Below are 15,824 nucleotides of genomic sequence, written 5' to 3'. Positions count from 1 at the left end.
TGCATGTAGGTTCTGGTCACATGTCCCGCGCACGACTCGCATGAAGGTTCTGGTCATGTTTCTCGCGCACGACTTGCAATACGATTCTTGTCACATGTCCCGCGGACGACTTGCATGTAGGTTCTGGTCACATGTCCCGCGGACGACTTGCATTTAGGTTCTGGTCACATGTCCCGCGCACGACTTGCATGTAGGTTCTGGTCACATGTTCCGCGGACGACTTGCATGTAGGTTCTGGTCATGAATCTCGCGCACGACTTGCATGTAGGTTCTGGTCACATGTGCCGCGCACGAATTGCATGTAGGTTCTGGTCATTTGTGACGCGCACGACTTGCATGAAGGTTCTGGTCACATGTGCCGCGCACAATTTGCATGTAGGTTCTGGTCACATGTCCCGCGCACGACTCGCATGAAGGTTCTGGTCATGTTTCTCGCGCACGACTTGCAATACGATTCTTGTCACATGTCCCGCGGACGACTTGCATGTAGGTTCTGGTCCACATGTCCCACGTACGACTTGCATATAGGTTCTGATCACATGTCCCGCGCACGACTTGCATATAGGTTCTGAGCATGTGTCTCGCGCACGACTTGCAGATAGGTTCAGGTCACATGCTTCGCGCAAGTCATACACGTAGGTTCTTTCATATGTTCCGCGCAAAACTTGCATGTATGTTATGGTCATATGTCCCTCGCACGACTTTCATGTTGGTTCTGATCATTTGTCTCCCGCACAACATGCAAACATGGGTCATATGTCCCGCGCAAGTCATACACGTAGATCTTAGTCACATGTCTCGCGCATGTCATACACGTAGGTCTTGGTCACATGTCCCGCGCAAGTCATACACGTAGGTCTTGGTCACATGTCCCTCGCAAGTCATACACGTAGGTCTTGCGCGCATGTCATACACGTAGGTCTTGATCACATGTCCCGTGCATGTCAAATACGTAATGTCCCGCGCATGTCATACACGTACGTCTTGGTCACATGTTCCGCGCATGTCATACACGTTGGTCTTGGTCACATGTCCCACGCATGTCATACACGTATGTCTTGGTCACATGCCCCGCGCAAGTTATACACGTAGGTCTTGGTCACATGTCCTACGCATGTCATACACGTATGTCTTGACAACATGTCTCACGCTTGTCATACACGTAGGTCTTGATCACATGTCCCGCGCATGTCAAACACGTTATGTCCCGCACATGTCATACAGGTAGGTCTTGGCCACATGTCCCGCGCATGTCATACACGTAGGTCTTGGTCACATGTCCCGCGCATGTCATACACTTAGGTCTTGGTCACATGTCCCGCGCATGTCCTACACGTAGGTTTTGGTCACATGTCCCGCGCATGTCATACACGTAGGTCTTGTTCACATGTCCCGCGCATGCCAAACACGTAATGTCCCGCACATGTCATACACGAAGGTCATGGTCACATGTCCCGCGCATGTCATACACGTAGGTCTTGGTCACATGTCCCGCGCATGCCAAACACGTAATGTCCCGCACATGTCATACACGAAGGTCATGGTCACATGTCCCGCGCATGTCATACACGTAGGTCTTGGTCACATGTCCCACGCACGACTTGCATGTAGGTTCTGGTCACATGTCCCGCGGACGACTTGCATTTAGGTTCTGGTCACATGTCCCGCGCATGTCATACACGTAGGTCTTGGTCACATGTCACGCGCATGTCATACAGGAAGGTCTAGGTCACATGTCCCGCGAATGTCATACACGCTATGTCCAGTGCATGTAATACACGTAGGTCTTGGTCACTTGTCCCGCGCATGTCAAACACGTAATGTCCCATGCATGTCATACGCGTAGGTCTTGGTCACATGTCCCGCGCATGTCATACACGTAGGTCTTGGTCACGTGTCCCGCCCATGTCAAACACGTAATGTCCCGCGCATGTCATACACGTAGGTCTTGGCCACGCGTCCCGCGCATATCAAACACGTAATGTCCCGCGCATGTCATACACGTAGGTCTTGGTCACATGTCCCGCGCATGTCAAACACGTAATGTCCCGCGCATGTCATACACGTAGGTCTTGGTCACGTGTCCCGCCCATGTCAAACACGTAATGTCCCTCGCATGTCATACACGTAGGTCTTGGCCACGCGTCCCGCGCATATCAAACACGTAATGTCCCGGGCATGTCATACACGTAGGTCTTGGTCACATGTCCCGCGCATGTCAAACACGTAATGTCCCGCACATGTCATACACGTAGGTCTTGGTCACATGTCCCGCGCATGTCAAACTCGTAATGTTCCGCGCATGTCATACACGTAGGTCATGGTCACATGTCCAGCGCATGTCATACACGTTGGTCTTGGTCACATGTCCTACGCATGTCATACACGTTGGTCTTGGTCACATGTCCCGCGCATGTCATACACGTAAGTCATGGTCACATGTTCCACGCATGACTTGCATATTAATTTATGGACTTGCCTCTTCATATGTTCCGCGCATAAAAGACCTAGCCATTTGTCCCGCGTACGCCATAGAAGTAACTCAGTCCCATAACCGATCGAAAACACTTTTAAATTTGAAAAATAGTGTTCTTTAAAGGTTATAAAAACATTATTTTAAATTGTATAGAAATACTAAACTTCAGATTTCCGCCGTGCATTTATAACCGGCACAATTTATGATACTTTTGATATCCAGTACGTCAGAACAGACCCTTCAGTAATGGTTGGTGAAGGCTTCATTCTCTTCTTGAGGCACTTCAATAGACTGGTCAAATAAAACATTGCATTTGGAATTTATTTACAACGTAAACAACATACTTCCAATGTCCAGCATTTTTCCATATAATAGCCATAAAAACAAGATTTCTATTCAATCACTTTTCTCACACTGCTCAATTGTATACATGTATCATTCTAACTTTTATTTATAACGAGGTAACGTTAGTATTATATATATATACAGCAAATCGTTAAAAATGGAAGCAAAAAGCCACGAAATTTACAAGACTTGAAATGCATTAACGGAGTGGAAGCAGACCTGTAAACTAGTGTCAGCCATATATAAACGTAAACAATGAACACAATAGTATCGAACACAATTCCATTGAACACATCGAGTATGGTAAAGGTAAGAGATGAGTCCTGGTCACCTTGGGAAGTTACATATTTTGTTTACGAATAAAATAAAGGAACATACATTTTTGCACTATAATACAACAACATATTATGAAAATATTATTTTTGTTCTACTTTCAGCTTGTTCTGGCAATGGTAGTAAACTTTAATAAAAAACACAACAACAACACGTGTTTTACAAACAACATAAACAAATATTCGATTAAGAGATACAACAACCAGTATTCGAAGGGATTTTAATTCTGAAATAAAGTTTTAACTTAATTCCTGACCAAACATTGTGGTCACCATCGTCTCGTTACTCTCTGTATGTATGTGTGTCTGCGTGCGTGTGTGCGTGAGTGTGTGTGCGCGTGGGCACGTGCGCGTTGTAATGTAGACGCTGTGTGTCTCTTGTTGAGAGCCTGTTGAGCCTTGAGCAGTATGACTCAAAACGGGTCCGTCGTAAAATTACATAATCCAATAATTGGCCACAGTCATTATAGCATGAATTGTCGTATTAGTGCTATAAAGTAGCCACAAATCCACTTAGTTTTATTTGATGAGTAGTACGATGAACTAATTTTGGAAGTCTGATTCAAATATATTTTATGGCACATACGTTTATCAAGGGATGAAAATGGTACATGATAATAAGTGAATGGCCGTTCAATGGTTATTGTATAACCCTAAACACTTTTTAAGAGTAAGTCAGATTTGAATATCTCCTATTGAAATAAGATGAACGTCTATTTTCTCATCAACTTCGATCATCTTGTTCTATTTTCAGATGTGATACGAAAAACGCACATTCAAAATACTGCTGTTCTGTTGTTGGACATAGGGCTGAACAATGATGAACAATAAATGAAAACAAATATGAATGAAAAAGAAGAACATGTAAGAAACAACGATGACGAGCACACACTATATACAGGGGACAAAACAGTAAGAAGATACTCTAAGATAAGGAACAAGAGATGGCGGAAGTAAATTATAAGATGGATAAGGGATCCCCGCATGGTTCAACCAGTGAGATCCATAGTGTTGTAAAAGGCCCTTCTCTTAGACGCGCGTGGAACGTCATGCGCCTAGCAGTCCTCTATTGACCAGGAACTACATCTCCTGCCTGAAAAAAGTAGTCTTAGTTCAAACATATTAAATTTTGCTTTAATGAAAAGTCTTCCTTTAGAGATACTGTAATACACCAGTCAATTGTAACCACGGCTCCCCAAGGTCCGGAGGGTATACCGGAGATAGCCGGGGATATTGGCCGTGTTTTTACCTTTCAGGTGGCCCCGCGGTGCCAGGTAAGTGCGGTGGTTTTGTCTTCGCTTTAAATATAGCGGGGAATGGGCCTTACCTAGGGTCCCTGGGGTGCAGGAGCATTTGGTGGGGATTTTACTATCAGTCCGTGCCTGCAGGGCGGGGATTTTACCCGGGGTTGGCTGGACAGAAAGTCAAAGTCCCAGCTATTCCCCGGACCATGGGGGCCGTGGTTACAATTGACTGGTACATAATCATACCAACGTTAATCATATCATTCCAAATGCATAATAAAGTAGAAAATGTGATTGGAAGAAAGAGCTGAACAGAAATTGCGAATTGACACAGCTTCTGCTAAGTGTGGAACCTTCAACTCACTAAAAGAGAAGATGAGCTGGGTTTAGACCATCGTGAGACAGGTTAGTTTTAACCTACTGTTGACACAAAGTTGGTTCATATTTCCGTTTCTTATACTTATTTTCTTATATGAATAGTTTTATATACCTCCTTCAATTGAAGCGTTTTTGTTGTTTATAAAACTACTACTTAATTACCGCTTTTCGTGGTCGTCCCCGCGGTTTCTTTGGAACAGGCTGAAATGAAAAGAACGTAAACATCAACGAAGAGCCAATAATAATAATAATAATAATAATAATAATAATAATAATAATAATAACTTTATTTAACGAAGGTTACATACTAAGTGTACAATCATTACAGACATACTACTTATTTCCAGCATGGCCTTCAAACATATTAAATTTTGCACGACTCAGATCTTGCATTTGGAATGATATGATTAACGTTGGTATGATTATGTACCAGTCACTAATGCACATACGATATGAAATCAACCTAATATAATATTATACTCTTTTTTTAAGTTCCCATCAAACAATTACAAAGAACATGATACAAAATATAATTCACCGATCTATATATTAAACTGCAATAAACCAGCACGTAGCGTTAGTGTTAAAATATCATATCTTGATAATACCGGCAAAATTAATCAATTGAACGCCATTATTTTGTGTGCGTTTAATTCACCGCCCCGGTGCACGAAACCACCACTTCGTCAGTTTTTTCCCGAAGTTTTTAACACCTTGTACACCATCCACTCGGGACGTTCACAAGACCCTACTCTATAGGCGGGATTAACACATTTTTGAAATTTGTCTCATAACCCTTGGTGTGCCCGCCCCTCCCGTCGGAAAGTATGTTTTTACTTTCCATTCATGCGTGCTACATTTCCGAATGCATTATGTACATTTTAACCCAGCTATTGTAAATATTGAGAACTGTGACTTCATCTATAACAATGCTGAGCTCCATGTATGTCGAGTTCAAAACTCGTGCACAATCTAGTGTTCCTTTTATGGACCATTATGAATATACAACAACTCATAGTGTATGCATTTGTACTATATACATATTTGAATGTGTGTATTGGTGAACATACACTAAGAAAGGTGAAGTTGGGACAACAAACTACACAAGCACTTAAGTATTAAGGCCTTCAGTATATATCCCGAGCGTAATGGATTGTCATAACTAAAGCATCTTTTTGTCTATCATTTATAATAATCGCCGGTTTAGGTTGACATATTCTTATGTTCATTGTCAAATGATGAATTCACTCAAATTTTTAACAAACGCCAACCGGAATATTTCATCTCTATTTAATGTCTTGACTTTGTGTCCATAAAACGCTGTCATTTAATATATTAATCGAGAAAAAGGGCATATTGGAATATGTAATGAAATACTTAAGTAATGAGTCACATTTGGTATTTTTGTGGTTTACTTTTCAGCTATAAAGTAAAACTATTAATTGACACACTGATAGCGTGGGTAAAATAGGGATAGCCTTTACTTCTTTAATTATGGAAAATAAGGGCGTGATTAATCCTCTCGTCGTCATGTGCTTCTCAACCCACAATCCACTTCGAAGTTTGTAATAAATGGTGCATCAAATAATTAATGTCATATACGTTCGATATACATCTTACCCTTAGCGCCTTTCCACGAACGATTGACCGCTTATGAACTGAGCCCTAGCATATCCGACTCCCTATACATTCTGAACCAACCCCAAATTTCCTGACCCTCGTCCGGAGCCCCAGCCATTAATAACATGACAAAAACAAGAAACCCAGCCTAGCATTCTTCTCATTTTTAATAGCCAAATTAACTCACCTCTTGTGTCTTTGTTTTGCTTCCCTTTGGCCGCCCCCGGGGTCTCTTGGGTTTAGGTTCTTCCGGCTGAAATACAAAGAGATTGCAGTCAAACGCAAGATTTTGAAGGACTGTTTTTGACTATAAATACTGATCCATTCCAGCTAGTCTTACGATATAATAGCGACTCGAGAGAGTCCCTGCATGCTGACGAACCGGAGTAAAAGGGTACCTGCCCATCACTCAGATCAACTTAGATCAGCACACAAGTCAGATCAACTTAGGAGACCAACACAAGTCAGATCAACTTATGTGACCTGCACTTGACCCAGATCAACTATGGAGACCAGCACACAAGTCAGATCAACTGAGGAGACCAGCACATGACTCAGTTCAACTTAGGAGACCAGCACACAAGCCAGATCAACATAGGAGACCAGCACACAAGTCAGATCAACTTAGGAGACCAGCACATAAGTTAGATCAATTTAGGAGCCAGCACCAAGTCAGATCAACTTAGGAGACCAGCACACAAGTCAGATCAACTTAGGAGACCAGCACCAAGTCAGATCAACTTAGGAGACCAACACAAGTCAGATCAACTTAGGAGACCAGCACACAAGTCAGGTCAACTTAGGAGACCAGCACACAAGTCAGATCAACTTAGGTGACCAGCACACGACTCAGATCAGCTTAGGAGACCAGCACACGACTTAAATCAACTTAGGTGACCAGCACACGACTCAGATCAGCTAAGGAGACCAGCACACGACTCAGATCACCTTAGGTGACCAGCACACGACTCAAATCAACTTAGGTGACCAGCACACGAATTAGATCAACTAAGGAGACCAGCACACGACTCAGATCAGCTTAGGAGACCAGCACACGACTCAGATCAGCTTAGAAGACCAGCACATCATTCAGATCAACTAAGGAGACCAGCACATCACTCAGATCAACTAAGGAGACCAGCATATCACTCAGATCAACTTAGGAGACCAGCACCAAGTCAGATCAACTTAGGAGACCAACACAAGTCAGATCAACTTAGGAGACCAGCACACAAGTCAGGTCAACTTAGGAGACCAGCACACAAGTCAGATCAACTTAGGTGACCAGCACACGACTCAGATCAGCTTAGGAGACCGGCACATCACTCAGATCAACTAAGGAGACCAGCACGTCACTCAGATAAAATAAGGAGACCTGGGGCCATGATTACAAACAGTCTCAAGTCCAAGTCTAGACTCAGACTCAGAAAAGCTTTTTTATAAAGGACCAAAAAATCATATTTATTCCATTTCTTTTACAAAAATGTATGTTAATAATAGTAAAACATTCAAATATGAATATATTTTAGCAAATTTTACCATCAATGCTCCGGTAGAAGAAACATTACAATGAAATGATGTTTTTCCATTATGAGTCTTGAGTCTGAACTCAGACTTGAGACTGTTCGTAATCACTGCCCCAGGACATGACTCAGGTCAACTTAGGAGACCAGCACATGACTTAAATCAACTTAGGTGACCAGCACACGACTCAGATCAGCTAAGGAGACCAGCACACGACTCAGATCACCTTAGGTGACCAGCACACGACTCAAATCAACTTAGGTGACCAGCACACGAATTAGATCAACTAAGGAGACCAGCACATGACTCAGATCAGCTTAGGAGACCAGCACACGACTCAGATCAGCTTAGGAGACCAGCACATCATTCAGATCAACTAAGGAGACCAGCACATCACTCAGATCAACTAAGGAGACCAGCAAATCACTCAGATCAACTTAGGAGACCAGCACACAAGTCAGATCAACTAAGGAGACCAGCACATGACTCAGATCAACTTAGGTGACCAGCACACGAATCAGATCAGCTAAGGAGACCAGCACATCACTCAGATCAACTTAGGAGACAAGCACACGACTCAGATCAACTTAGGAGACCAGCACACAAGTCAGATCAACTTAGGAGACTAACACAAGTCAGATGAATTTATGTGACCTGCACTTGACTCAGATCAACTTTGGAGACCAGCACACAAGTCAGATCAACTGAGGAGACCAGCACATGACTCAGATCAACTTAGGTGACCAGTACATCACTCAAATCAACTTAAGTGACCAGCACACGACTCAGATCAACTTAGGTGACCAGCACACGACTCAGATCAATTATGACGACCCAATCCATCACTCAAATCAACTTAGGAGACCAGCACATCACTCAGATCAACTAAGGAGACCAGCACATCACTCAGATCAACTAAGGAGACCAGCACATCACTCAGATCAACTAAGGAGACCAGCAGATCACTCAGATCAACTTATGTGACCAGCACATGTCTTAGATCCACTTAGGAGACCAGCACACGACTCAGATAAACATAAGAGACCAGCACACGACTCAGATCAACTAAGGTGAACAACACATGACTCAGTTCAACTAAGGAGACCAGCACATCACTCAGATCAACTTAGGAGACCAGCACATCACTCAGATCAACTTAGGAGACCAGCACATCACTCAGATCAACTTAGGAGACCAGCACATCACTCAGATCAACTAAGGAGACCAGCACATCACTCAGATCAACTTAGGAGACCAGCACATCACTCAGTTCAACTTAGGAGACCAGCACATCACTCAGATCAACTTAGAAGACCAGCACACAAGTCAAATTGCATGATGGAAGCAATCGACCATAAGTAATACAATTTTAAAAACATTGAACCCTAAAGCAAACGACCTTGACTGACTCTGTGACTCTGTGACAACCTGTTAATTATGGCCTAGTGTTGTGAACTCCAATACCCGGTGCACTATCTTTGACTTCGAGACGAATGTGCACCATGACCCGAAAAGGTATTTGGTAATATCTAAAAATCAGTCTTGTTGCAACCCATGTGCATTAAATCTTCGCACGAGATGTTCATACATCTTCCAAAGCCACTATCTTGAAATAAAGAAACCGGACACCATCTTCCAAATCCTTTGCAAAATTAGTTAGGACTTTTAAACACTTTGCACTTTCAATGGACACCATATCTGCAAAAATATCGTTTGATCTTTACACGCTGGATCGAGCGCGAATATCAATATTTTGGGTTGAGGGGATTTAATGGGGGTCCCAATCTCCAGTACAGCGTGCTTAACCGATATTTTCACGGGTTGTTGAGAGTGCACCGTGTCCCCTCATCCGAACACAGCGCGTACAAGACCCCAGAATAAAAGACCGGAAATCAGGGTCGGTGGGATGCCGGGTCAAAGTGTCATCTGCTACAAAACCAGTGACCTGGTGTCGTAATGATTTATTTGCGCAGGGATAAGTTTGTTTGGGGCAAATCTTTAAAGCCGCGAAAGTCAGAGATGGTCACACTGATAGTGGCTCTCGGGTCAAAACACTGCCTTGTGCGCGGATGTACCATGCATGTGCTTTGTTCATGATTAAAACATTTTAACAACTATCGAAGCAAAACTGCCATGCCCACCATTGGCAATCTACTTGTATGGTTACGGAAATATTCTTGCCTCTATTGCCAGTTTGTGATTTGCTCGTCCATAACCACTACGCTCCAATGTCATGTTAATATACACAGCCATTTCTCGTGCATTTCGCCATTTTTAAGTTTATAGCAGTTATTAAATATTTATTAACGGCAGCTTAGATCCATTTATGCAATGATCAATGTTAACGATAACTTGATTATTGGCATTCTCAATTGGATCAGTCGTCGGTATATACGATCAACCTGTAAATTAAATCAGTGGCACCCGTATAAAGCAACATGAACAGAAAGGTAGATGACTTACCACATCAGGTTGCGGTTTCCGAGGCCGGCCGCGGCCCCTTTTCTGCGGAGAATCACCACCCTCTTCCGTTGCCCCATTTCCGGCCTTCTCGGAATCCGACATCGATCGTTCTTTGTTTTCGGGCAGTCTCCGAGTGAATCAATGCCCAGTTTCAGAAAATCTCCCGTGTACAGGAGTTCACTATAAAAAACAGTGTTTCAACTCGCCATATAATCTGTACCGTTCATGTGTGGATGTTCGATAGAGTCAATATCCTTTTCTCCTTAATCCAGTCCAAACTAAGTGAATGACACGAACAGTGATTTAGATTGGTGATAAAAGTGTAATTGAACAAAACTATGTGTCAAGAATTTCTGAATGTTTAACTTGTACAGTAGTATAACCCTCAAGCGCGACTGAATGTCCCACTTACAACTTCAATGATTCCGCATGAAGTTTGAACTCACACAACTAGTTCACATTTAAATAGCCCACTCGACAATAACGTCAAAACTGAACCATTTATTTTCTCTCTCCAACAGTGTCATGAGTCGAGGCCCCAAAAACAGTGAAGTTTCAATCCGAGGGAGGCTTTGTGACTGTGCTATCAATAGCTGTTTGCTGAGGTCGCGGCCCAGTTCCCACGCTCGTGAAAGCGTTTTATGAATGGGAGGCTCGAGAGTGGTTGGTCGGAATGTGACCCAGATCTGATCCCTGCTCTGGGTTTTCCATTTACAGCCGCCCGCTATGCGGCTCTCGACTTTCTTAAACGCGTGTGGGCTGTATCTCTGTAATAGCGGAAACACCGAGTTACATTTTTGTGGTTTATTGAGTGAATTGTGTAAATATTTACCAGGCGATTAAAATGATAACGATCGGTGCGTTTAAGTGACAACATTTCATGTGATAGAAACGAAACTGCAACGTCAGGGTTTTTAAATGTTACCTAGTCATGAACATGTTAACCTCGTGTGCACCAATCGTGCAATTGTCAAAGAGACTTCAATCACTTGAAAATTAAAAATGCATGATTCACATAGGATTAACCACTCAAAACATATTCAAATGGAAAATTTAACAGTCATACATCCCATCAATCTCTCAAAACAGCAAGATTTCGAAATAACAAAAAACACACGAAGTTACGCAAATTCCTTCTCTCCTACTCAACACATATAATTTTGTATGACTTATGTCCGCCCGAGTCTATTGGTTGCATTTTGGGCTGACCCTACTGCATCCAATTCCCCGTGCGATGTAAAAAGTATATCCTCACCTAGTGGCTTAGAGAATGAAAACTGGAGAAAATAAATCAGAATCCAGAGTTGATGCGTTATAATCTGGAGTAATCAAGGCAACACTCTAGGCGTCGGTAAGTATATGTTTACCATTAACGAACAAAGAAACAATGACCACCGGCTCAAGGAGTCCGGTCAAACTACATGCCGCCCTTGGTAGCGGTAGCGCAGGCGAGAAATGAACTGTTCTACTCTTTCATACAAGTAATAAGATGACTTTTAAAGCTCGAGGGTCTGTTCAAGTTCCGACACTAGTTGTACTCAGCCTTCATTTACTTTTCATGTAAACATTCAGTTTTAAAAATCATTAAAAACACGTTACGCCCAAAATAACTGAAAACGCAAAACGTATAAGATACGAGGATAAACCGGTAATATACAATGTGACATTAATTTTAGAATCATGAATGTAAACATGGATGAATTGCGCATTGCAGTAGGAATCCTAGACATGCAGGTCTTTGTTAAACCTCTGAAACTAGTTAAAATTGAAAGCACATGTAATGAGAACGGAGCACGTAGCGCTAACATGTTAGTTAGTTATATAATAAACATTATATAAATACACACACGTGGACACGACTTTTTCACAAAGCTTCAGTTGAAAACGAATCGTTTCTTTATTTGCCGAAGACTAAACACACGTACGGACGGCTCCGACCTGTCGGTAATAAAGTCACATGTCACTCACCTGGTAAAGCCAAATGGTTTCAAAGAACAAGACAATGTTATGTCCTAATTCGAATTGACGTATACAATACTACACCTTAATATCCGAGCACATTAAATGTTGCTGACGTTTTGATAATGCGGAATGCAAAGAATTCGCCATTTGCGCAATATGAATGACATAATTATAACGTAGAATACTTGTACGTCGTAAATATGCCTTGAAATTTACATGATGCATACACTGTTAAATGGAGGCTAAGTGAACGGAGCATGACCCACTAGCTTAGTGAACTCCAAAATAAGGACTCTAGTCTGTTCTCCGATATTGCACGCAATTATTACAGTGACTCATAGAGTCATTATTGCAATCGTCGCTCGAATATGTCATTTTGAATGCATCCGAATATGATAGTTCCATTTTGGTCCCGGGCTGGCACAAAACGGTATCTTTTGTGTAGAAAATGATCCAGAAGCTTTAAAAAGCGTAAAAGAGTATAAAACAAGTCCACATGATGTAACAGGTTTTAATTAGAACATTGCATGCAGCTGCACATTTCAATTTAAACAAAGTTCGCTTTCATGTCCTAAAAACCATCACCATCCGGTAGTTTCACATTCTGGTAGCATGCGTGGATTGAAGCGGTAGCACACCAGGGGCTGGGGGGACGCCCATTATCAAATATATTACACTTCCTGTATATTCTTCTAGAAATCAACTAACATCAAATATACATATATCAGTTGTCTTCTACTCACATAGCGGGAATTTAGAGATTGAATAAAGCTCGTCTTTGACCGGATAAGCTGCAGTCACAAATAACTTAAAAACATGAACATTTTATGTACATATGTACACACAATATATACAAAGCACCTCTCATTTGTACACATCATCGTCACATGCTGCAAATCATATTACATAAAGATAATAACCACAAACAGTATCAAAGGCATGTCCCAAAAATTCTCCTTATCGCCTACATACTGCACCTTAATTGAAGGTGAATGAACGGGGAGGCCTGGTGCAGGCTCATAAGTTTTACCAATCATGTTATAAAACCAATTTCAAATATTACATCATTCTTATATAATTGCCTGAAACCAATATCATTTTAAGTTAAGATGACACTCTTATTCAAAATCAATACATACACATCATGTTTAACAAACATCAATTTTGAGCTGATAAACCTTCGACTACTTACTAAATAATGCATTTATGGTTTTCCAATATTATGTTCAAAGGAGTGTCTGTCAAATGCATTTTGATGTTTGTTCACAAAAGGAAGTAAAATTTCTCAATTTTTAACAAGTTCAAAAAAAATATTACCAAATTAAATCAGTTAGTCTCTTGAAGGCTTTCTTATTTCAGTAGATATGGTATGCTTAACATACATAAAACAGAAGTCTCAGTATGTTTAAACCAAATAAAGTTTCATGTAGAGCTTTGATTTTCTTCTTCTTTTAATTGCTTGCTTATTTCTATAAAGCATTCTAGACCCTTTTAAAGCATCCAAATGGACTTCATTTCAAATAATTAGCAAATAGGCTTCATACAATTTACTCTGAGTCTAAAATTTCTCATATAATGTATGTAAGGCAATTCATAATATTGATATAGCACTTCTCAAAACAACTTTATAAAGGTAACCTTCCCAAAGTTTTAACATAATAAACATTAACCATCCATGACAGCACAAAGTCAGGCCAACAGTGAACCACATTCAGTCAGCAAGTTCAAATATTATATCATCATCGTCATCATCATCATCATCATCTTCATCAATGTCATCATCATCATCATCATCATCATCATCGTCATCGTCATCGTTTTCATCATCACTTCCCAACGACAAAATCACATCACTTCCATCACTGCCAAAGTCTATACCTTCTGAAACCGAGAAACATATTTCTTTAAGAATAAACGAAAATCCCTTCCTTGAAAATCCCTTCTTTATGTCAATTTTCCTGCACGGGCAATTATGATAAAATGATCACTTAGATGAAACTTATTTGGATCTGCAAGTAAACATTTCTGAAGAATCTGGGGCATAAATTAAACAAATAACTGATTGTTTTGATTGTTCACAATATGTTGTAACATAGTTCTTATATAAGAGCTCACCAACCCCAAAAGCCAAACTTTACCAACTTAATTTCAATTACACTCACCAATTAATGCACCCTGGTCATCTCCATCATCGTCGTCATCATCATCATCGTCGTCATCATCATCATCATCACCTAACATGAAGTCATCACCATTATCATCATCATCATCATCATCGTCATCTGCCACCTGCTCCTCCTCTTCCTCATTTTGCTAAATAAATATCACATGTTTGTATAATCGAAGAATGATTAAATTTGATTTTTGATATGTAAACATTTTGGGACAAGTTTTTGATGTAATGTTACTTAAGTCTATATTAAAAAATTCTTCAGTCTCAATTACTTTCAAAAAAGGCTGTATTCTAAAATGTTTGTTTAATAGGATAAATCCATTTATCTAAAGCCTTTGAAGCCTGCTGGTGAATAGAAATGAGGTAACAGTTCAGTGAAAGGTTGTTAAATTGAATATTGAATAATAAATGTTTTTTTTTATGAATATTGGACTGATCTTGTTTTATAGGCATTGTTCTTTGACAAGGTATAAAGTTGTTGGAAACTTTATAACTATGCATACAAAGGAAATTACAAGAAAATCATACTACTACTGTACCCCGAATGAGACCTTGACCTTTGACCCACCATTATGGGTGGACACGCTGTCATCTCATGGTGAACATTTATGCCAATTTATTCAAAATATTAAAATGCATGGCTTATACACAGCCCAAACAAGCCTTAGTAAAAGGGAGTTTGACCAATAAACCTTTAGTATAAAATATAAAAATGCATGGCTTATAGACAGCCCGAACAAGGCTTAGTAAAAGGGAGTTTGACCAATAAACCTTGAGTATAAATTATTAAAATGCATGGCTTATAATCAGCTCGAACAAGGATTAGTAAAATGGAGTTTGACCAATAAACCTTGAGTATAAAATATTAAAATGCATGGCTTATAAACAGCCCGAACAAGCCTTAGTAAAAGGGAGTTTGACCAATAAACCTTGAGTATAAATTATTAAAATGCATGGCTTATAAGCAGCCCGAACAAGCCTTAGTAAAAGGGAGTTTGACCAATAAACCTTGAGTATAAAATATTAAAATGCATGGCTTATAAGCAGCCCAAACAAGCCTAAGTAAAAGGGAGTTTGACCAATAAACCTTGAGTATTAAATATTAAAATGCATGGCTTATAAGCAGCCCAAACAAGCCTAAGTAAAAGGGAGTTTGACCAATAAACCTTGAGTATAAAATATTAAAATGCATGGCTTATAAGCAGCCCAAACAAGCCTAAGTAAAAGGGAGTTTGACCAATAAACCTTGAGTATTAAATATTAAAATGCATGGCTTATAAACAGCCCGAACAAGGCTTAGTAAAAGG

At 40.7% G+C, this 15,824-nt stretch overlaps 2 protein-coding genes across 3 annotated transcripts in view; both read right to left on the bottom strand.

Annotated features, from left to right (window-relative positions):
* Positions 1 to 2,783: 2,783 nt before the first annotated feature.
* On the bottom strand, positions 2,784 to 11,096 carry LOC128217008 (high mobility group protein HMGI-C-like). Its single transcript, XM_052923799.1, has 4 exons — positions 10,383 to 11,096; positions 6,583 to 6,648; positions 4,938 to 4,976; positions 2,784 to 4,246 (listed from the first exon to the last, which is right to left on the bottom strand). The coding sequence occupies exons 1-4, from the start codon at positions 10,482 to 10,484 to the stop codon at positions 4,220 to 4,222; spliced, it is 234 nt and encodes a 77-aa protein (XP_052779759.1). The 5' UTR covers positions 10,485 to 11,096; the 3' UTR covers positions 2,784 to 4,219.
* LOC128217006 (DDB1- and CUL4-associated factor 1-like) overlaps positions 11,010 to 15,824 on the bottom strand; it is a 52,164-nt gene continuing 47,349 nt past the window's right edge. Inside the window, exons 37-39 of one of the 2 annotated variants that reach the window (XR_008258171.1) lie at positions 14,507 to 14,657; positions 13,088 to 14,225; positions 11,010 to 11,149 (exon numbers count right to left, since the gene is read on the bottom strand). Coding sequence is in view for 1 of the 2 variants with exons in the window: in XM_052923798.1 (XP_052779758.1) it covers positions 14,056 to 14,225; positions 14,507 to 14,657 (321 nt within the window). In the remaining variant the exon portion in view is untranslated. Of the gene's footprint in view, positions 11,150 to 12,841; positions 14,226 to 14,506; positions 14,658 to 15,824 lie in introns of those variants that run through there. The other variant, XM_052923798.1, reaches the window with a different exon arrangement.

Source organism: Mya arenaria, chromosome 14, assembly GCF_026914265.1.
Source record: "Mya arenaria isolate MELC-2E11 chromosome 14, ASM2691426v1".
Taxonomy (NCBI): Eukaryota; Metazoa; Mollusca; class Bivalvia; order Myida; family Myidae; genus Mya; species Mya arenaria.
This window is presented reverse-complemented; position numbering and strand designations above follow the sequence as displayed.